At 33.4% G+C, this 23,758-nt stretch overlaps 2 protein-coding genes across 5 annotated transcripts in view; one reads left to right on the forward strand and one right to left on the reverse strand.

Annotated features, from left to right (window-relative positions):
- The window catches only part of LOC136035203 (OTU domain-containing protein 7B-like), a 63,789-nt gene extending 51,378 nt beyond the window's left edge, over nucleotides 1-12,411 (reverse strand). For all 4 annotated transcript variants that reach the window (XM_065716806.1, XM_065716805.1, XM_065716804.1 and 1 more), the window contains exons 1-2: nucleotides 12,300-12,411; nucleotides 1,942-2,094 (exon numbers count right to left, since the gene is read on the reverse strand). In XM_065716806.1, coding sequence (XP_065572878.1) covers nucleotides 1,942-2,094; nucleotides 12,300-12,363 — 217 coding nt within the window. In that variant the 5' untranslated portion in view covers nucleotides 12,364-12,411. The remainder of the gene's footprint in view (nucleotides 1-1,941; nucleotides 2,095-12,299) is intronic.
- Nucleotides 12,412-16,677: 4,266 nt separating this feature from the next.
- The window catches only part of LOC136035211 (programmed cell death protein 7-like), a gene marked incomplete at its 3' end in the record, with an annotated part of 31,762 nt that continues 24,681 nt past the window's right edge, over nucleotides 16,678-23,758 (forward strand). The window contains 1 exon segment of the mRNA XM_065716823.1: nucleotides 16,678-16,740.

The raw sequence follows: 23,758 nt of genomic DNA on the forward strand, positions 1-23,758 counted from the left end.
AAAGCGAGCATGTTTAATATAACTATAAGATATATGGCAGATTCGACCTAAAAATAAATTCTAAATAGATATTGGATTAAGAAGTTGTTATGTAAGATGTGGCACACTTTCTTTGTAGATGGTGCACAATTAAAAGCGGATATGTTTAATAAAACTATAAGATGTATGGCAAATTCAACCTAAAAATAAATTCTAAATGGATGAATATATGCAGAATTAAAACGTTTCTACGTACATGGCTATAAATTTTGTTTGGAGATTGTGAGTAATCAACAGCGAAAAAATTCAATAATTGAAAAACCATTACAAATTAAGGCAGATGCAACAAACTATCTCCTGCAAAAGCTATTAAAAATAACTTTATTTTTTTCTGTTTTTCAGGCTCCATCCCATTGTTCAATAAAAAAAATACTAGTTCAAAGTGTTCATATTATTTCTCCAAAATTTTTTGGAAATTTGGAAAAAAATTTCAAAAGTCAAGAGCGCGTTCAAAGGAACAAATTTTGAGTTTGTACATGCGGCAAACGAAAAAGAGACAGAGATGATGATGACCATATTCAAAGCAACATACAGCATTATTTCAAACACTGAAAATCTTTACAGAGCACTTCACAGAACTGAAATAAACTTTCTCAGAATTAGCCGGTTCTAGGCTAATTCCCCCTCCTGTCTCCAAGAGAACTCCCACCCAGAGACCATTCATCACTTGGAAATTCCCCCATAGGTAAAATTGAGCAGCTAAAGGGGGAAATATAAACAAAAAAAAATGAAGGAAATAGGTGATTTTGGAATGTAATATCTATAATCCGAAACATGGTGTAAAATACCCTATGGTATTCATTTTTATAGTCTCTTTTGTGCCCTTTGAGGGGGGGGGGAGATTAAGTCTTCATGACAGAGTAAGATAAAGGTTAAAGAAAATGACTTGAATATAATTTGAATAGCAACTGTAGAAGGTTTTCCATATCATGTGAAGTCCACAGAGATATGGCTGTGACTAAAAAAATGAATTATTACTTTCCTTGGACTTCGTCTGGTACCAATATCTATAGTACGTAATATCAGTTCACCTCTAAAGGGGAAATATGATAAACAAGACGAATGAAGGAAATAGGCGCTTTTGGAATGTTCTACCTATAATCCAAAAGAGATATAGAGTGCATGTTGTAAAATATCCTATGGTATTCCTTTTTATAGTTTCTTTTGTGCCCTTTGGGGGGAGGGGGAGAGATTGAGTCTTCATGACAGTAAGATAAAGGTTAAAGAAAATGGTTTGAATATATGAAATTAATAGCAACTCTAGAAGAGTTTCCATATCATGGGAAGTCCACAGAGATAAGGCTGGGACTATGAAAATGACTAATTACTTTCCTTGGACTTCATCTGGTAAAAACGTCTATAGTATGTGACACCAGTTCAAACCTAGCGATCAAGAACATGTCCAATAGAAGCATCTCAGAAGTTTATGCCACCTGAATACCTTTAAGGATTTATATTTATTATTTTGTTGTTTTTTATTTAATTTAAACAACATGGAGTCACACCTTAAATCTAAGCCAAGCAAATTTAATATGGACAGAACTCCTTATTTTAAAGATGCAAGAAAATTTGTTTTTTTTACCTTTGCCTTACCCCACTACAATAACTCGAACCCCAGCCCTCAAAAACATGAAAAAAGAATTCGAGAAATTAAAAAACAAAAATAAATCTTATGAGATATTCCAATACCATATGTTCTAACTGTCTTTTGAAATACAGATAGGATATTTACCAGGGGAAATCTTTTACATGAGAGAATTTGTGGTGTACATTCTTTTTTTAAGAGTATTTTCTGCAGTGAGGGAATTATCCAGACACTAAATTTGTTATAGTACAACGCAACTTTGATTCTAAATATAAATGCATCCCAAAAAAAGACAGAAAAAGCAACAAAAAACTAACCTGACAAAGATCCAAGGTTTGGAAGAGTAAAAGTATGTGAAGGGAACTCATTTGCATTTGATTCCCAGGAAAGAGATCCCAATTCATTTCTGGCAAGACAAACTAAATTTGAGTTTTCAACAGTGCTTGAGATTCCACGTGATAATTTCTTCCCTAATATAAAAGAAAACAGATAAATAAAATCAAAAACCTAAACACTTCTATCAATATTTAGTGGTACTCATTTTCGTGGCTTTTACTGTATTTTGTTTAAAATCAATTAAAGAGTCCTTCAGTATAAACAGCTATCCACAGGAACTTTGACTTTAGACAATATTAGATTTTATTAGAGGTGGTAGTCAGGAAAATTAAATATCCACTGATTGAGCATAACTTCATGCTGAAAGAGATTTCAATACCACAAAAATGTACTTTGATAAGATAGTACAAATTTACAGGGAACCCTGCACATAAGCCTAGATTGGAGTTTGTCTATTTAGATCCACCATAAGGTCTTAACAATAAAAATATTCTATTAGCTTCATCATATGAGTAGAGTAAATATTCAGACAAATTTTGAATAGTTGTCAAAAAAATATAATTAACCAGTAATGCAAATAAGAGAAGTTTTCGTTGGCATCAAATGGGGAAGATGGAGGGGAGTATCCCCCAAGATTTGTTTGCCTTTATTCCCTGGATTTTGACAGATAACTTTGGTTTGTCTTTTTATGGCGGGGGTTATTTTCATTAAGAACATCCTTTAATGTTATTTCTATTAAGAACATGGAAAAGCAAAAGATAAATTATCTTTCCCCAAGATTTTGACAACTCTCTTAACCCTAAACCCCTTAAATTTTTGTAAATTGACACCACTGATATCCTCAAAATTGCACCCCATCCAGATAAACTACAACTTTCTACATAATTCTACTATATCTAGAATGTTCTGTTTCATTTGCCTTTATTTGCATTTATAGTCACAGTTATACTCTCCCCCCTCCTCAATTGTCAAAACTCCCCTTCCTTGTAAAAGAGAATAATGATACTAGAGATACTTCAAGCAACCTGGCAGCCCTACTTTGTTGTCCTTGAGATAGCACATATATTGGGACCCTTCCATAGCTCAGTACAAGTATGATCTCTGTCTGTTAACTATGTAATTTGTGATACTGCAAAGTGAAGTTGTCTCTCCGTTGTTTGTCACGGAATAGCTCAATAGTAACCAAAACTGCAAAAACTGAATTTTGATATCAATTGATAAATCAATAGCATTCGCTTTTTATGCTGATCCCAAATCTACAAAATTCATCAACTTTAATGTCAATCATCAAAAGCTATTAGCCTGGAAAAATTTGCCTAATTTTTGAAAAGGGGGACACACCACCAAAAAGTCAAGAAATCTCAATGAAAATAACACCATCAGATTCAACATATCAGAGAATCCTACTATAGAGGTTTCAAGCTCCCATCTTCAAAAATGGAAAGTTTTGCATTTTTTGCCAGATAATTGATCATGGATGCTTGTTTGTTTCTCCCAAGGGTGATCATATCAAATCAACAGTCCTTGAATATCAGAAGAGGGCTCATTCACATGATAATTAAGATTCTAGTGATTTTCTTAAGTGACCAAAACAATTTGCCATCATTTTGGGCTTTAGAAACCACCTAAAAGGCCATAACATACATAGCACACACCATAACAGTCAAAGCTTTTTGCAATACTATGGACTGTAAGAGCAACATCCCCATTGGTGAGTAGCTGCCCACGGGAACTACTTTGGAAAAGAAAAGGTTGAAGTTTTAAAAAAAACGATGTTTAAAAAAAAACTTGGCTAATAAAAAAAAGTCTCATTACTTTTTTGCCACTTCTTGTATGTTTCTGATACTCCATAGGCTGAACACATTAAAAAAAAAGAAGCAAATACACCAGAATACACAAAGAGACAAATTCGAGAAGCTCATTTTAGAGGCTCATTTGATATGTTTTACTCAAACATATATGTTTTATTCATTTGAGTAAAACATATCATAAATATTATCCATTAAAAGAGGTTCCAGTCAAAGCTGTAATATTATTTCTTCAGATCATTCTTTTGATACAAAGCAAACTGCAGTTTGCCTTACACAATCAAACAGTTTGTTGTAACAAACTGTAGTAAGGAGCAACCCGGCTCAATAGTAAACGAAACTCTAAAAAACAAAATTTTGATACTAATAGATACATCAAAAGAATCGGATTTTTATGATGATTTTAAATATATAAGTTTAATCAAATTTAGACTAACCCATCGAAATTTTGATACTAATAGATACATGAAATTTTGATACTAATAGATACATAAAAAGAATCGGATTTTTATGATGATTTTAAATATATAAGTTTAATCAAATTTAGACTAACCCATCGAAAGTTACAAGCCAAGATTTTGACAACTCCCTTGAATATTTTAAATATATGATTTTGAATATACCCATTGAAAGTTACAAGCCTGAGAAAATTTGCCTTATTTTGGAGAATAGGGGGGAAACACCCCCTAAAAGTCATAGAATCTTAACGAAAATCGCACCATTGCATTCAGCATATCAGAGAACCCTACTGTAGAAATTTCAAGCTCCTATCTACAAAAATGTGGAATTTGGTATTTTTTGCCAGAAGACCAATCTTGGGTGCGTGTTTATTTGTTTTCTTTTCTTTTTTGTTTTTTTTTCCCAGGGGTGATCGTATTGACCCAGTGGTGCTAGAATGTCGCGAGAGGGCTGATTCTAACGGAAATTATAAGTTCTAATACCCTTTTTAAGTGACCGAAAAAAATTGAAGGGCACCTAGGCCCCCTCCCACGCCTGATAGCCATTTTGTTCAGCATAGTCAAAAAACTTAATAACAATGTGTTTGGGGATGACTTACTCTCTTACAGTTCAAGGGGAGGGGCTGTAAGTTACAAAATTTGCACAGTGCTTAGGTATAGAAATGGTTACTGGGAAGTGTACAGACGTTTTCAGGGGGACTTTTTTGGTTGGGAGGGGGGTTGTGGGAAGGGGGGTTACGTGGGAGGATCTTTTTATGGAGGAATTTGTCACGGGAGAAGATAATTTCCATAAAGGGGGCGCAGGATATTTTAGCACTATTTAAAACAAAAACAAAACAATAAAAAATAAATATGGAAAAGTTTTTTCAACTGAAAGTAAGGAGCAGCACTCAAACTTAAAATACACAGAAATTATTAAGCACATGTGGGGTTCATTTCCTCCAAAATACTTTGCTCTTTACACTAAAGTATTTTTATTAATTCCAACTATTTATTCTATGGCCTTTGGGATTCAGGGGTCTTTCTTAAAGAACTGGGACAAAATTTAAGCTTTAGTGTAAAGAGCGAGGTATTAAAAGGGGGGCAAACCCCCTCATATATGTAATAAAAATACACAAATATAGAAGTTTGTTACATAAGTTATTTCGTAAGTTATGTATATTTTCTACTAATAAAAACGTTTGTATAATATTAAAAGTTCTAGTTGCCTTTTAAGTAACCAAAAGATTAGAGGGCAACTAGGCCTCCTCCCCGCCCCTTTTTCTCAAAATCTTCCTATCAAAACTAAGAGAAAGCCATTTAGCCAAAAAAAAATAATAATATGCAAATTTCGTTTTAATTATTCATGTGTGGACAGCCAAAATCAAAAAATGTATTGATTCAAAAACGTTCAGAAATTAAATGAAAAAAACAAGTTTTTTAACTGAAAGTAAGGAGCAACATTAAAACTTAAAACGAACAGAAATTACTCCATATATTAAAGGGGCTTTTCCCTCCTCAATACCCGCTCTTTATGCTAAAGTTTTTTACTGTTTTAAAAATTAAAGTTGAGAGAAAGAGTCAAACCTTAGCGTAAAGAGCGGGGCATTGAGGAGGGAAAAGACCCTTTAATATACAGAGTAATTTCTGTTCATTTAAAGTCTCTTTTTTAAATGCATATGCTATTTTAAGGACTAATTCATTTTAATGATCAGTTCTTTCAAAATGTTACAGTCAAAGAAGCAAAATATTGAAAATATAAATTTTTGTAAATTAGTTTACCTGCATCTTTGATTATTTTAATAGTTTAATATATAATTGAATTTTTTTAATTTGTAATTCCTCAAAGATGCCAAGGATATATACCCCTTAGACTCTTCACAGGACAATTTCTGGATTTTTTAAAGGAAAGTTTAAGAGAGATGCAAAGTTAAACCTAGATTTGATACCATATTCTAGCAAAAACCTTAGTTTTTTTCATCAGTTTATTTGCCAAAGCTGGAAAATAAAATCTTTTTATAAGGTTTATTGTCAATAATTTTAAAACCTTAAAAAATCAAAAAAAAAATCCATTTAAAAAAAAATGTTTTCTGATGAAAGCAAAGAGCAAAGTTGACACTTAAAATGAACAAAGACCATTGCTTTGCAGTTTATGCAACATTTGTTCAATAAACTGTTCCAAACAAACTGGCTCACAATTAGTCTCTATATTTGCAGAATTCTGAAAAATTAGCAATTTACTGAAAACTAATCTTGAGTTTTAAGTTAAAATCATGCCATAAGTTGTTGATTTAATGTCCAGTGAAAGACTACTGAGACCTTGGTGAATCATTCTTTTATTTTCTGCCAGCTACTTAAAGCTTTTCTTCTTTCCTATTTTTGTTTCTTTCTTGTCTTTGTTTTTCAATGTAGTACAAGTTTTTCAGAATTTTTGAAATATATGAAAATATCTAGAGCAAGTTCATTTGAAAGTTTTTCAAAAATATTGCGCATAGACAGTAAAACAGTAATTTTTATTTGTTCTAAGTTTCAACTTTGCTTCCATCAGAAAAACTTTGTTTTTTTATTTAATATATAGCCTCCACTGAAGCTTAAACCAACTAAGCAGCTATCAATAAAATTGTAAATATTCTCCAAAATTAGGTTACTGGTTGACTATTAGTATCTCAATTACATATAGGCCTACTCTAGAGTCTGAATTAGCCAACTGGCCATCTATAAACGCAGTCCTAGGCTATACACAATGTGAAATTAGCCTACTAGTTGGCTACTGACATCTCAGATACAGCTATACCATTTTAAACTTATATGCTACAGTTCACTTGACATTGGAGGCTGCTCAATAGCACCCTGTGTGCCTCTGGGGGCATTGGAGGAATTCACATTTTAAGTTAAGTAATAGGTTTCTACCAAATCTTGGGTTCTTCTCCCTGCTTTGCTTCCTCCTCCCCCTTTAAATTATTTGTTCTGTTTTTAACCTTCTTTATGACATTATTTCTATAATGTAGAGGTGTTTTACCAATACCTTGATGGTAACTGATGCAATGTATCAATGGACCTAAAAATTTAAAACTTATTTCCATACCAATCAATGGTTGGTGTTGCATAGGTACTAATCTCCTGATTGAATGCCTTTGGCCAGGAGTGCAATGCATTGTTGGGGACAAACTATCCTAAAGCTTGGACCATTCCCCCCCCCTAAGTGGCTTAAAGCTGACTACCATGGTTTTCTTGTTGTCAATACATTTGCATAGAAAAAAATATTTATTTTTGAGGCATGGGGCCCAAAAAACTTTTTCTGTCCTTGTCTGCTTCAAACTCACTTATTGTACATTGGACAATGCCCCAAAGCTTGAGTAAAAATGGGTTGTCTGTATGTAGCCAAGGCAAAGCAATATTTCAATAGTTAACAAGTCAACTAATTTAATGTTGCCTACATATACTGCATTGACTCTTGCTAACTGATCGACTATTTAAGCTCATGTATACAACTAGTTTGACCTACCCAAATGATTGGCTATTTCAACCATTTTATCTACCTAAATACCCTACAGTGTCATACAAATTAACTGCCTAGCTGGCAATAGTCAACTTAAAGGATTTTATACAAATGAAATAAGACAGTTTATATTACCTATGTAGTGGATATTGGTCTTTATACAGGATTGCCAGTGATAGCCTATGTTTATCTTTCCGCTTAAATCTACATTTCTTGTTTGCGAGTGTTTTTCCAATGGCTCTGCAAGTAGCAGAAAGAACAAGTAGAGGAATGGGGTAAAACCCCCTGCCCTGACTTTTAGCCTATTTGGGGAGTAAATCATTTTCTAAAAAACTGATATATTTACAGCAGAATATTGCAAGGTCAGGTACAGTTGCCATTCTGTATGATGAAATTTGGTAATTGGAAACACCTCCACCTTCCTGACACAAACATGGAGCAATGGCATCATCATTGAAATCTTTCTAGGATAAGACCTCCATTAATTGGAGAGAGGCTAATCTTGGATTGTTTATGGCTAAAATATTAGAGTTAATCATATTCTGACTAACAAAATTCAGACAAGGTATTAGTTTAGTACTCCAACTCTCCAAAAAGAAATACTGTAAAATTCTGAAAACAATTACTTGTATAATTCCACAAGGTTTCTTAAACAATATACTCCCCCATCACAAGCTATATATAAACATTAGCCTATATTTACTCAATGAGTCTACTACAGGCTCACAATATTCTTCCTCTTGCTTGTTCCTACTGCTATGCTTGTTTGTCATCAAAATAACATAAAAAAATTCAGTAAATAGAAGTCCTTGAGTATATGTAATTCAGGCACAAGATTTGTCAACTAAGGGGCTATGGATAAAGTTTATTGGTATGCCTTAAGGAATAATATAAAGCCCTATCCACTGACAAATCAAATAGTAGAATTACAATCTGGATGGCAAATTTTCTGTTCAGCTTATAATCCAGATTATGGAATACTATTCAACTGACAATCAAGATTGCAAGTTCAAAATCCAAGGGCTTTCCACTGACAAACCAAATTACAAAATATCAATCTGAATTGTAAACTTGTTGGTCTCCTGACATGTCAGATTATGAAAATACTTTCCAAGAGTTGGGACTGTGAGTGTATAACCTAGATTGTGAATTCAACAAGTACAGTTAGGAAGAAGATTGTAAATTTTGGATTTTGCCCAATCAAGGTTTGAGTTAATGAGCTTTGGTCTTCAATAGGTTCAAATCTAACAGTTTTAGGTATATATTCATCATAAGAAAACGCCTCTGGATTGTGACTTCAACAAGTAAGTTCAAAAAGAAGATTGGAGATTTGGTTTTTTGAATTTGCCCAGTTGTTTGTTAGCTTTGTAAATTTTGTTGTTCTGCAGGTTGCAAACTGATAGCCCAGTTTTATGAGCTTCACTGTCTGGTATTACTTTAGGGGTTGGCCTCTCCAGAAAGAAAAATATTAAAATTCTGAAAACTACTTTTAAAAAAAATATTCTAAAACACTACTCATTTAAGGTATTCCTGAGAGTTCTTCACTTAACTTTAGATCCATCCCCCTAATGTGCCATTTATCCAATTTTTTTTTTAAGTTGTTTCAGAGTAAGTATTTCTTTCTGGAGAGGCAAACAACTAAACTAGTAAGCATGGGCCTACCTTAAGATTTTTGAAGTAGTTTCCAGAATTTGGTACAAGTTTAAGAGATGCCCTTCTCAGAAGCAAACATTATAAAACTCTGAAAACTAATTTTAAAAATTCTAAATTTTTCCTCATGTTATTGCAAAAAGCCTTTCACTTTTTCTTACCCCATCTATTCCTTACATACAAATAAATAGCCCAAATTATATATTTTCAATGAATTTTCCCATTGTAATGCTGTTGACAATGTTCTTCAAATAAATTTAAATGCAAACAAACATCATTAATGACATGAATCAAATGGAAAACCAAAAAACTGGATTTCCAGAAATTTGAAACTTATAGAAAACTACAAGTTTCCTGTAATATCTTTTAGCAATGGTATTTTTCAAGGATTTTAGGCTGCACTTAAAGATTTCCATTTACATTTTACTATTAACGCTATAAAAATAGATACCATCCCTGAATCAGCTATAAATGGCTAGTTTTTTTTCTAGACAGTTTTGCTTAAACCACATTTTTAAATTTTGGGTTAGAAAGGAGAGTGGTTTTCTTAACTAGGTTGACCCTGCTGTGGCAACCATGATATAAGTATTTTGGGATTTTTAAAGTAATCCTTCAGAAATCAGAAGTAATCTTCAGAATTTTATTGTATTTCCTTCTGAGGAGGACAACCATTGCACTAGTACCACATTTCACTTTGTTTTTACAACTCTGCATATAATATGCAAAAATGTAGGCTAAATTATATTCAGGCAATGCTATGACTTTTCACAAGCCAACTCTTTTTCAAAATTAATTTAACAGCCAACAAAAAATTTTAATGGCAACACGCACCAGGAGAATTTACAGAGAATACATAATTTGGGATATACATTTACATATTAGGGAGGGGAAGGGGGGTTTAAGTAAAATGATATGAAGCCAACCACTAAACTAGTACCAAATTTTATAATGATTTAATTGTTGAAGTGGTAATTAGCTGCCCAACTGACCTATTGGGTAGCCTATCTATTTCAAACTTCTTTTCAAGTAAGCAGAGAATTTGCCAGTACTTCAGACTTTTACACATGTTTTTGCTGTCTAAGCCCTCAAAGTTCAATGTAAGTAAATTTTTAGTTGCTTTATTATTCATAAGTTTGTTTCTATACTTTCAACATAATTTTTCTAGAAGTGGTGTGATTGATTTCATGACTAAGTAAAAACTGCACTTCACTTAAGCAGAAGATCTGTTTTTAAAGGTTTCACTTCCATAATACAAGGACTATAGAAGTCATCAAAGGTCACTGCACTTTAGAGGAAGGAGTAGAGGTAAGCTAGTGGTTTTTTCCATTTTTTTAAACATTTAATTTTTTGTTTATAATATTTTTGTTTAAAATCAATTGGAATGAACAACCCTTTGCTATTGATCAATTATTCACCAGTAAGAAAATATGAAAATTAAGTAAAATGAGTGATAATTTTAAATTCAGAAAAAAAAGAATTTAATGATGTGTCAGTAGTCAAGTACCAGGATAAATACACAAAAATAGGATAGCTTAAACAGCCTTTCTAAAATTATTCTCCTGTAGATAAGGAAATCAACAAATATTTTGAACTGTTGAATCTTGAAGAATGTTAATATGTTACTTTAAGTTACCTTATCTTAAATCACAATTGCCAGCAAGATAATGGGGTCATGGCCTCCTGTAGATTTCTTGCTGGTGGTTGTGTGACAATTTTTGTTGGCCCCAGCTTTGAATGAGTTTATAGTGGCTGTATGGGATGTCTTTTCTGTCTACCCATTCTACAGTGGCATTATTCTAATACTGAAAAAGTGTTGCTGCTTTCATGTTTGAAACCAAGGAAGATAGGGTTTTTTGAAGTATTGAAATATTTACTTCAATACTCATTTTAATTACCTTAACTTTTGAACTACCTCAATACTTACCTTAATTTTGAAGTACCTATCTCTAGTCTCTCTCCCTCTAGAGGGAGAGGTTACACTTCATTTAAGCAAAATATTTATTTGGTAAAATTCTAGTAAATTGACTTCTTGCTATCTCAGAAAGTGTTTAGGTTAGGAAAATGAAACTTTCAGGGATGGGTCTACAGGCTAATGTATGTCCCAGGAAGGGTATTTTAAAATACCCACCTCCACTCCTTCTCCTTCTAGAGGGCCCTGAAATTTGCCTACATGACAGGTCTATTACCTATGGAAATTTTGACAAAACAACATTTTCCCTTAATTTTCAGCCTTAATTTTCAGTTACTACCTGCTTTTTTCTGCCTTTAGTTCTGAAAAATGTAATTCCTGTTATTTGAGTAGAATTTTGAGCCATATCAATGATTTTTTTTTCAAAATTTAGGAAATGTACTTGCATAGGCCTATCTTTAAAACCTTATAAAATGAAATTGAGCAAAGTTATGAAGCTGAAAACAATTTTGTTGTACTTCAATTAAGCAGAAGATCCATTTTCCAAGGTTTCACTTTTATGACACATACATTTTGAAATGTCATCAAAGGTCATGCCCTCTAGAGAGAGAAGGAGTGGAGGTTGCTTCAAAATACCTTCCCAGGACATACTTTAGTCAGTAGATTCATCCCTGAAAGTTTCATTTTCCTAACCTAAACCCTTTCTGAGATAGCAAGAAGTCAATTAACTAGAATTTTACCAAGGTTGGTACTTTGAAATACTTTCCTGGAATATACTTTAGCCTGTAGACCCACCCCTGAAAGTTTCATTTTCCTGACCTAACCCTTTTCTGAGATAGCAAGAAGTCAATAAAATAGAATTTTATCACATGGGAGAGCTAGCCAATACCTTCCAGAGTATGTTTTTGGCCCTGGATTCATACCTGAGAGTTTCATTTTCCTAACCTAAACCCTTTCTAAGATAGCAAAAAATTGGCTAAACTAGAATATTACTTTAAACTCGGATTTTACCTGGACTAGAACCATTAACACATACCTTCGACATCTAGCTCTTCAAAATCCAATGCATCTGACTTTTTTAAGGTAGGTTTGTTATCCATAGGTTTATTTTCATACTTCTATTTCTTCTAAAAGCAGTATGATCGATTATTAATGTTTTCACGATATGACGTTAGAAACGAAAAAGTGCCAGTCGCGAAAAACCAATGGAGAGGAAAGCCGGCAGACCCTTGGTTCAAAGGATGTGGTTTTTTGTAAGGCAAAACAGATCATGGACACCAGATGCATAAAAATAGTAAACAAACTACGATGTAGATATATTTTAATTAAATATTTTGTATAAAGAGGTGATTAGGTTAGGCTAAGTTAGATATTTGATATAATGCACCCCCCCTAATGTGCAAATATATCGCCCAAACTTTTGATAAAGTAAATGAAATAAAACAAAATATGATGAAAATATAATACTTTATTAGGAAAATTGTAATATTACAACTTAGAATTTTAACCTAACCTATTCTTTCTTTGAATTTTGTCTTTGCGGCTATGAAACTGGATTTTCTCATAAAATGTACCTGCATCGTAGTTTGTTTCACTAAAGAACCTAACTTAACTTATTGAGTGTATTCCGAATAATACACAAGTACCCTATTATGATACATGTAAGAAACATTATGAATAGGCTAAAATCAAGTTCAGGAAGCAAAAACAAATAACCCAAAGGGCTAGCCTGTATTATCTTGGGCTAGCCATGCCCAATTAATGTTACAAACATAATTATTATCTTGTTTATTTGTTTCCTTGGATATGTTATCCTGATTCTTGTGCATTAACCTTTCAGATTAAAAGAACATTGCATCTATATTCTTATTCATATAATATGTAAACGGTGATCTTTGGTATGGAGGAAAAATCTGTTTTCTAGCTTAGTGATTCAGATATATGAGCGCAATCATCCATTCTAACACCTTGGACAAATAGTACAGTCGAACAAAATCAACCAAGAGAAGGATCCATAAACTCACATCGTTGTCATTAGCAATTTCATCCATCGTTAACTCAAAAGAAAAAAAATACCTCAAAACTAATGAGTTGATCTCAAGGGATCACTTTCCATTAGGGTTCCTCAGAGGAATGTACATTTGTCTATATGGGTTACATCATTCATCTGAACCAAGCATAGTGGCACGCCTATAATAAGTTCTTTTTAATATCTTTGAGATAGGTAAGATTGTGAAATGCATGCAAATTAATGAAAGCACCAAAAACTTGTACAAAATAAGATTAGATTTACCCGTGTTAGAAAATAGCTAGCAATTAGAACTAAAATACAATTTTAGAACAGTCCTAAATCCCAAAAGTCCTAGGGAGGTTTGGCAAGAAATTGTTTTATTGGTCTCCAGAAACTATTATAATTTAATAGCCTTCCAGTTTAGCACGGGTGCTATATAATTAAGACAACCCTAATATAAAATAAAAACAATAGAAATTATATACACGTATCTTTTGATATTGACGAAAGTAAAACAGTTCAAAATAGGGATGAAACCATTTTATTGACAGTGAATATATGTAAAATTATTTAACTGGATATTTCGAACACATACACAGTGTTCATCATCAGCAGTGAAAAAGCAGTTTTACTGCTGATGATGAACACTGTATATGTGTTCGAAGTATCCAGTTAAATAATTTTATATATATTCACTGTCAATAAAAAGGTTTCATCCCTATTTTGAACTATTTTACTTTCGTCATGGAAAGGCAGTGTGGTCTTCGAAGTTATCTTTTGATAGTATTTGATAACTTTTTCGTATTTACTTGAAAGCTCATTATTTTGAATGCTACATTTTTTTGAACTTTCTAAAAAAAATTTATTCGTGGAAATACGGCTGAAACCAGCTTGTGGCTTGAAATTTAACATATATTTTTTTAAATCCGTATGCTTACTCGAAGTTTTTTGCATTTCTAAATGATTGTAACTAAAAGGCTGAGTGTATAATATCTGTATAATGTGTATAAATACAAAATCATCCACTATGTAATTTATTTTAAAAACTAGTTCATTATTATCAGATATGTTAACAACGAAATCCAAAAAGAGATCTTTGTGATCTGTACCATGACATGGTAACAGAGTAAACTCGGATCGATAAATAGCATCCTAATTATAACATTTTGATTTTATAGTATGGTTAAAGAAATTCGTCAATCTGGTTTTTCTGTTATTATAAGTGTTATAGTGTAGTATTATAAGTTTTGGCTCTGAAAGTTTTCAATTCCGAATAATGGGTGCGGTTTCAAAGGGCCGGTAGAAACATTTCAATGTAGCCGTTGTGACGAATAAACTTTCTGGAGAAAAACGGAGGAAATTTGTAGGCTCGCGTAAAGACGGCATTTTTACTGTGAAATCGAATTCTTGGGAACCCAGGGTGACATCGGTTTAAACCTAACGTCATAAACCTCTGGCTATGAATAAAAGAAATAAATTAAAGGAAGCTCAGTCGGCTTCGATTTCCAGCTTGTGAGAAAAGGCCTCAATGGTTCGTTAAGATGCATTGGAAAACCAATGAGAAATAACTCACCAATGGAGAGAGAAAAGTGTTCAAACGAAAAAGGTGAATTTTACATAAGAAGCACCGATAACATGCACTTGTACGTGCCAAGTTTCTAAGCCTAGTGTTTTTTGCCAAGTATCATACTCTTTAGTATTTGTTTTAGACAAAGCATTGCTTGTGTTGGACAAAAATGGATGGTTCTTGATAGGAACCACAAAATCTCACTTTCGTGTGTTTGACAGTTAACGTGCTTTCCACTTTTAAAGAAACTTGCTCATTTTTACTTGACAGCACAAAAAAATTATTGTTACTATAGAGAAACTGAGAAAAATTCTTGTCCCGAAGCCAATCTATACTATGAAGAAAACTAATTGGTTTTCTAATGCCACTGATCGGTTTCTGAGCGTTTTTCCATGTGCCTGAATAAGCTGTATACGATTGGACACACGCAACTTTTCTTGTACCGATTTATAAGATAAACACTGAATTGTAAAGAAAAATGGCAGCGATTTGAGCTTTGAAAAATATTCCAGTTTTCAATACAAAATAACAAAACCAACACCAACATTTATCGCTATCATTGGACAAACAAAGAAAAAACTAAAATATATCAAATGCGAGGAAAAGTGATTCATATATGTCTGCAAAGAAAATTCCAAATATCGGAGTTCATCCTGACGTTGGTACTGTCATACCCAATGTTGTTCGTACTTTGTGATCAAATTATCTAAAGACGAACAAAAAAGATGCTGCTTTTGGAGGAAATTGTAAGATTAACTGCATTTGACTATTGGTGCCCATGTTGTCTAAGGGTCGGACACACGTAACTTTTTTATACCGATTTGCAAAATAGGTACACGAATAGCAAAAAAATAGTAGCGATTTGAGCTAGAAAAACTTATAGTTTTTAATGCCAATTAAAAAAAATCATTAAATTTCATAAAAATTATCAAAAGAGTTCTAAAATGTTCTTCTTAAGGTGTTTACATTATCGATCTTTTCCTTCTTCTTGAGAGGAATATCAAAAGAATTAAGTCTTGATCAATCATGCATCTAAATCAAAAAGAAAACTGCAGGGATTCGAGCTTGAAACATTCTGCAGCTTTTTGTGCCGATTTACAAAAATAACACCGAATTCTATCATATCATAGAAATAATGTTCCTCCTAGTGCGTTTCAACTCCTTAATCGCTTCCTTCTCCTCAGAAGGAATAGACAAATAACTAACCTGAGATCAGTCATGTAATTGTTGATAAAATGCAGTGGTGTCCCTGATGTTTAGTTTTGAAAATCCCGCACAAATGACACTTTTTGTGCCGTTATTGTTTACTGACTTAACTGCTGAAATTGGTGCCAACACAATCTATCTATGTTTAGCTTTTTAAGAGTCAGGGAATTTTCTAGCTTCTGTGTCGATTTACCAAAATGATATTGAATTTCATTTTGATCATAAAAAAAATATTCCAAAAATTCTTCCTGAGGTAGTTCGATCCCAAATCATTTCCTGCTCTCCCGCAGAAAAATCAAAAACTATGTCTAGATCAATAGTGCAAGTATTGATAAACAGAAGCTGCCAATTGGCTTCCATGATGCTTAGCTTTATTTATTAATATAAATCAAATAATGATTTATATTAAATGTAACATTATATTAAATATTAAGATTTATATTAAATATGAAAAATATGAATATAACTAAATCACAATAATGATTTAGCTTTATTTAATTAGTTTATGTACCGCAATCATTTGCCCGCTTAAGCCCTGAAATCGGTGCCTAAAAAAGTTAAGTATGTCTGGTCCTTAAAAGTTTGCAGGAGTAAAAAATCGGGCGTGTCCATACTTAAAAAATTCAAAGAACAAGAAGAAATTGTGTTGAATTTGACAATTCTGACAAGACAAATCAAACTTTTCCCCATAAAGTAAGTATAAGTAGCCTATTAGAATTGTTTTTTTTATTAGATGCCGAAAATTTACTGTGAAATCCTGGCTGAAATGCTTTTAACCATCCTAGGAAGTAGGCTAGTTGGGTGTCAAGAAGGAAACACTGTAAAACTCTAGGCTAGGGAAATGAAACTTATGAGTATGGGTCTGCTGACCAAAGTTTATCCTGGGATGATATTTTGAATTACATACCTTCATTCTTTCTCCCTCTAAAGCACACTGACCTTTCATGACCTCAAAAAATTTTTATGTTATTAAAGTGAAACCTGTGCTTGTATGATATACCCCCACCTAATATTCTTCTAATATATTTTTCTGATGTACAGTCCTAATTAAATAAACTAAGCATCATGGGTGCCCATAAGCTGAATTTTAGGGGGTGGGGGGCTTACCTGGTCTAATCAGCACTTTCAATGTTGGATATCAACCCCAGTGCATGCAGCTAAAGTATAGTAACACTGCCAGTGGCTGAGACATCAGTATTCTACCAACTTTGAATTAGTTTGAGCCAATTCTTTTTTGTGTAAACCACAATATTGGAGCTTTTGTATTCTTGTGTGGCTAAGGATTTCAATTTTCCTGATTAGATTTCAAGTGTGGATTTCAAAATTAAACAAAAAAGTGCTCAAACAAATAGTTTACATGAATTGCTTATGCTTCCAAGGTTAGTTTTTATTCAGAACTAGTCTTGTAGCACATCTTTTAATGGACAATTGTCTTTTGAATAGACATCAGATAAAATTCCAGGTAGGAACTTGGGATTTAAAGACTTCTCTATTTCAAGACACCTTGAGGCAGCAAAGAATAGTAAATTCTAGTTTACATACTTTTCACTATCTTGAAAAGGGGTTAGATTAGGAAAATAGAACTCTTAATAATGAATCCATGGCCAAACATGTACTCTGGGAAGGTATTGCCAAGCTTCCATGTTAACCCTCTTCTTATTTCTAAGTTGTTGAAATTTGCCAACTTGACAGATACCTATTGAAATTTGAGAAAACCCACATTTTACCTTAATTTTCATTAATCAGTTTCTTTTCTGTAAAATTAAAAATTTCTGTTGAATTTCAGTTATCAGTGATTGGTTTTAGTTCTGAAAATGCAAATCCTGTTGTTTGAATAGAATTTAAAGCCATAGCAATGGGTTTGTATGGCACTTGGTATTTACTAAGTGACATAATAGCAATCACAATTTCTGTCTGTTGGTCCTGGTTTTGCTAGTTTTGGCACTTCCAGATAAGGCTAGGACAATGAAAGCTGGCAGTCATATGAGGGACCAAACCAGATTAAATTAGGGATTTGTCTGTTCCCCAATTTGACCATCTAGGAGGGAGCAAGCAAATGAGATAGTTGAGAAGAATTTTATTGGCCAATAAAACAAATGATTTCTTTGGTGTGGCTTGCTGGTCTAGGGGTTTGATTCTCATTTAGGGTGCAAGAGGTCTCAGGTTTGAATCCTGGATCACCCCAATTTTTACATGAAGAAGATCCAAAATTAGTTGCACAATCAATTGAAAGTTGGCAGGCATATCAGGGACTAGATCAGACTAAATTAGAAATATTCACTTCCCTGATTTGACCATCTGAGGTGGAGTGGAAGGACAGTTAATTCAGAAAATTAGGGAAAATGAGGTATTTTAACTTACAAACAGGTTATTGAATCTTACTGAAATTTGATATTTAGAGGAACCTCATGTCTCAGAGCTCTTATTTTAAATCCCAAATGGATCCAGTAACATTGGGGGAGTTGGAGAGGGAAACCAGAAATCTTAGAAAACCCTTAGAGTGGAGAGATTGGGATGAAACTTGTTGGGAAGAATAAGCACAAGTCCTAGATACATGATTGATGTAACCAGACTGGATCTGCTCTCTTTGGGGGAGTTGGCGGGGGGATTTCCTTTGCTTTAGCAAGTTTGGTGCTTCTGGACCTGCTAGGATGATGAAAATTGGTAGGCATGTCAAGGACCTGCACAAATTGATAACTCAAGCACCAAGTCTAATTTTAGGTTCTGACCTGCCACAAGTGCCATATCAGCTCTTGATTCTTCTAACCTTGTCACAAGTGCCATATGAGCTTTTGGCTCTTGTCTTTTCTAAAGTTTGGAAATGTATTTGTAGATCTTTGAAATTGATAGAATGATGAATGGGATTGAGCAAAGTTGTGAAGCTGAAAACAAGTTTTTTGTACTTTATTTAAGCAGAGGATCTGTTTTACAATTTTCACTTTCATAACACAAAGATTTTTAAAGGTCATTGCCCTCTTGAGGGAGAAGGTATAGAGGTAGGTACTTTAAAATACCTTCCCAGGGAATACTTTAGTGTGCAGATTCATCCCTGAAAGTTTCAATTTCCTAACATAACCCCTTTCAAAGATAGCAAAAAGTAGCTAAACTAGAATTTTACCCAATGAATCAATATTTCTTGAGTCTTTGCCATAGGTAGGTGTTTATAATACTAAGTTTTTGACTCCATGACATAGCAGCATTACTTGAAACAATAGGTTCTGCAAATTCTCTAGATTCTAACTATTAAGTTCTGAATTTAACATTGAGGACAATTAATGTGTTTCTTTATTTGCCATTAAACCCCTAGAGGTGTCATAACTAGGAGGTGTCTGATTAAACAATGGGACCTATTTTAGACATTGACAGAAATGAAGGGAACTTAAATGCAGGTCTCCCTAATCACCATCTCAGTAGTTATATCTATTAAACCACATGGAAATTTCATTTTTCTCTACTAAATGTGGTTGTTATGTATTTCATTAGTTTGAATATTTCAAACATTTACAATGGTAACTATTTTAAATGTACTGATAGTTAATAATGAAGACCTAATTATAATTGCAAATTTTTAGCTTGACTATGATCTTGGAAAATAGGCTACTGCCCAATCTTGAACAAAGGATCTTTATATTGGAGTATCTCAATCATGAGCAGATTCAATCACTGACATGTGTTGTGAAAAAGAGTAATCAAATTCAAATAGTGTTTTCTATAAGATTTTAGTCAGCAAATGCCAACTATGTGAATCAGGTCCAAAATTAAGAACCCGCTGTTCTTGGTTAGAAAAGATACAATTTAGTTAAAAAATTTGTCCAAGATCACACACTGTCCAAGTTCTAGGGGTTTTTACCCTAAATCTTCTTTCATGTAGTAGATATGATCTGGCTCTTCAAGCCACTTTCATACATTAGTTTTCCCACCACTTATAGTTTTCATACTGACCTCTGCAGTAGGTTCTACCTTCTCATTAATAGTCCTCATAGGTTAATTTTCCAAAGTTGCCAACTGTAACCCAAATTGAGATTAAGTTCACATCCCCTTTTCACTCTCTTACCTAAGAGAACTGTTTGAGTTACAGGGGCAGATCTAGAGCAAAATCTTTCCAATGTGACAAGGGTACCAATTAGCAAAATCTTGGGGGAGGGGGGGGTCAATGTGACAAAGGTTCCAATAATTGACCAAATTGACAAATTCAATGTAAAAAAAAAGAGTGAAAAAGGAACAGAGAAAGAGTGTGCCAGAAAAATCTTGGGTGGCAGTGCCCCCCTAGATCTATCAATAATGAGTTGCCGTCAATAGCCACTGTCTGAACCTTTTCAGTTTCATTTTTTCCCTCAGTACTGTCATCTCACTGAATCTTTTCTTAGCCTGTTTCTTTATTTTTCTTGCTTTAATTTTTCTTTTCCACCTCTTCTTTGCCTTCCTTGCATAAAAGGCAGCTTCAATCTTGGCTTTCACTGTATCAAGAGCACTTTTGTTTCACCCTCCATTTTTCCTTGAAGTTTTTTTTTTTTTTTTTTTTTTTTTTTTTTTTTTTTTTTTTTTTTTTTTTTTTTTTTTTGGTGGTACTTGTTCATGTGTAACTATTTTATTTCACAGTGGCTGCAAAATTACAGGGCTTACTGAAAGCATTGGGTGAGATAATGGCAGTCTGTGTAGGGATAGGGTTGGGGTAAGAATCTCTGATGAGCATGAGAATTCCCCACCAGCTTTGTGGGCTAAAAAATATTTGGTTGGTCTGTATTTAAGAGCACAGATCTCTATTATCAAAACAATCTTGATTGAAATGGGGTATGCCTTCCAAATCCCAATTGGATGTTTCATGGTATGAATGCTAAGGGAAAAGATTTTTGTACCAACCCAGCTGTAATGTAAATGGCAACAGTGCTTCTCAATGGTGGTGGTTGCTTAATGAAAAAAAAATACCAATTTTGATAATAAATTCTGCTAGGAACACATAGTTGTTATATATTTCAACTATTATATGGGGGCTCTGAAATGTCACAACCATTTTGTTTCTACCAGATTTTTACTTCTTTTGATGGGTAATGAAGAAGACTAGTGTCCAGGCAGCAACTTGCAGAGTTTCTAACTCTTGAATAGGTACAGATCTGATGTAAATTAAAGCTGGGATTTGGGAAAGTTGATTAAAACCAAAATGTTTGTTGTCAACAATGGTTGTGCCAGCAGCATGCTGCTTCTGGCCTTTTTTGGCCCTGTGGCTGCCAACCTTCCCTTATCAGCAGGGTGCTGAAGTCTAGCTGTTTAATAGAAATCTCAGAACAAAAATATAAGGCAGCATCATTAAGCCTGCCCCCTCCCTTTTATAGGTGCCCTTGCTAAGTAAGATAAAAACATAATTACTTTAGAAACAAATTTGGTTTATGTATTTGCATATTAGGGGGAGGGGGTTAAAGTATAGTGGGTTTGTATGCCTAATGTGTTAGATACAATTATTCTGCATATTATGTAGTAAGAATTATTACACTGCCCAATTCTTTACCCCCTCTACTTATGTTCAAATATATAGCCCAATTTATATATTTTCCATCAATTTTGTGACTTCTCTTTGACTTGTCACATGCTAAGCAGAAAGAAACTAACAGAAAAACCTGTGCTGCAACATGTCAATGAATGAACAACTTGAGCAGTTTATCATACAAGGGCAATGAAATGTTAGAAAATAGCCTAGATCTTCTGCTTAAATGAAGTAGCATAAAAGAAAAGTATTTTTATATTCATAATTTTGCTCAATCCCCATTTTTGAGGTTTCAAAGATCTGCAAATACATTTTTCTAAATTAAAAAAAATTCATTTGATATGGCTTAAAATTCTACTTTTATAACAGAAATTGTATTTTCAAAACTACAACCAGGGAAAAACAAGCTGAAAACTTAAAAGCAGCTGATTAAGTATAATATTGCTTTGTCAAAATTCCAATTGGTAGCCTAGTCTATAGGGTAAAGGCAGGAATGATTCAACAGTGGAAGTTTTTAACCACTGTCAAAATTTTTCTTCAAAACAGGATAACTCTGCTTAGTCTTGGCTTCACCATCTCTTAAAGCTGTCATTATATTTTGACAATGCAAAACATGGACACTACATCCAATACACCCAGATAAGAAAAGAATATTCAATTCAATCTGTTTCCTGTTTTCAGTACAAAATGAGCTCCCAACAGTTTTTTAGCTATGTAATTTTCCAATTGTCATTGCTTTTTTTTTTTTTTTTTGCCAAAAAAAGAGTCAAGATCAGCACCAGTGCATCAAGATACATCTAACCCTCTCTAAAATGTAGCCACATGAGGGGGGAGGGAGAAACAGGTAGAATAAAAATTTGCACACTCTAATCTTTAGTTTTGTGGTCTTCTGTTTGGAGTTTCAGGACCAAATAGATGCAAAGTTTCTTAGACTTTCAAAAACATTTTAGTAAAGCACTGATCTAGACAGGTCAGGAAATTCTTTTGATAATCCTGATATAGTGAAGCGTCTGTTCTTGCAAATCCTCACTTCAACTGAAGCCACCAAATCATCTGTAATCAAAGAAGGGTAACTGAAGTGGTCTTCATCATGGATATTGTCATGACCATTTGTGAATTCTCCTATAGCCACTTTGCTTTCATCGTACACTTTGCAAATCTGTCTGTGAATTTCTGTAAGAGACACGCCCCTTGGTGACAAAAATCATTTATACAGGCTATATAATGCTGTGCTTATTGTATTTATCCATCCACCCCTGTAAAAGTAAAATATTACTACTTTAACGTAAAATAATCTATATTACCATAGTTAAATCATCCATAGCTCTCTAATTTACATAATAGGCCTATTAGAATTCTTAACTAGAATTCAGAACTGGGGGATAGGTAGATCATGTTTTGAATTAGGGCCAGGAACATGTTCTGTTGGCAGGGTCAGATATTAAATTTGGACCAACGGATCTGGGGATATACAAAAGGCACTGAATCTAATAATGCATAACTATAAGATAAATGTTCATTTTAACAATTTCATGTTTAATGACTCTGTGACATTGCAGAAACGAATGCACAACTGTGTGGCATGGCTTCCTTTGCTACTGGAAGCTTAATATATGATTTTTATATATACTTCTAAATTTGATTTGCTATCTCAGGATTACTAATGGAGAGAAGCCATGGAACAATATTGAATGAATGAACTTCATTTCCGACTAAAAAGACATAATGTCACTAGCAGAGTAATAAAAAAAAAGATACCAACAAAAAAAAGCATCAAATAAAAAATGTGAAAATATATACATGCAGAACAGCAAATAGACACTAATATTACAAAGCATCACACAGTTTATTTTCCAGTAAACTCATTTGAAACCTCTAGTCTTTTCTGAACAACCACATACATGTCTGGTATGTTATATAGGTTGCTAATATCTGTGTATAGGTTGCTTCCAAGGAGGCAAGCGCAAAAGGAATTTGCCAAAATGGTAGCATTGACAGCACATTGTGCATTTGTTCTCATTAGATAGGAAAACCCAAAGAAGAGAGAGCACCAACACATTTGGTGTAACTACAACAAAAAGATAAATGCACATCCTGATCTTTCTTCTTGGATTTTTTCCCTGAAAATTTTGCTTTACTTATAGATAGGAGCCTGAAACCTCCAGAGTAGAGTCCTCTAACATACCATACTGAATCTAATGGTATGATTTCTGGTAAGGTCACTAGACTTTA

This window comes from Artemia franciscana, chromosome 14, assembly GCF_032884065.1.
Source record: "Artemia franciscana chromosome 14, ASM3288406v1, whole genome shotgun sequence".
Lineage (NCBI taxonomy): Eukaryota > Metazoa > Arthropoda > Branchiopoda > Anostraca > Artemiidae > Artemia > Artemia franciscana.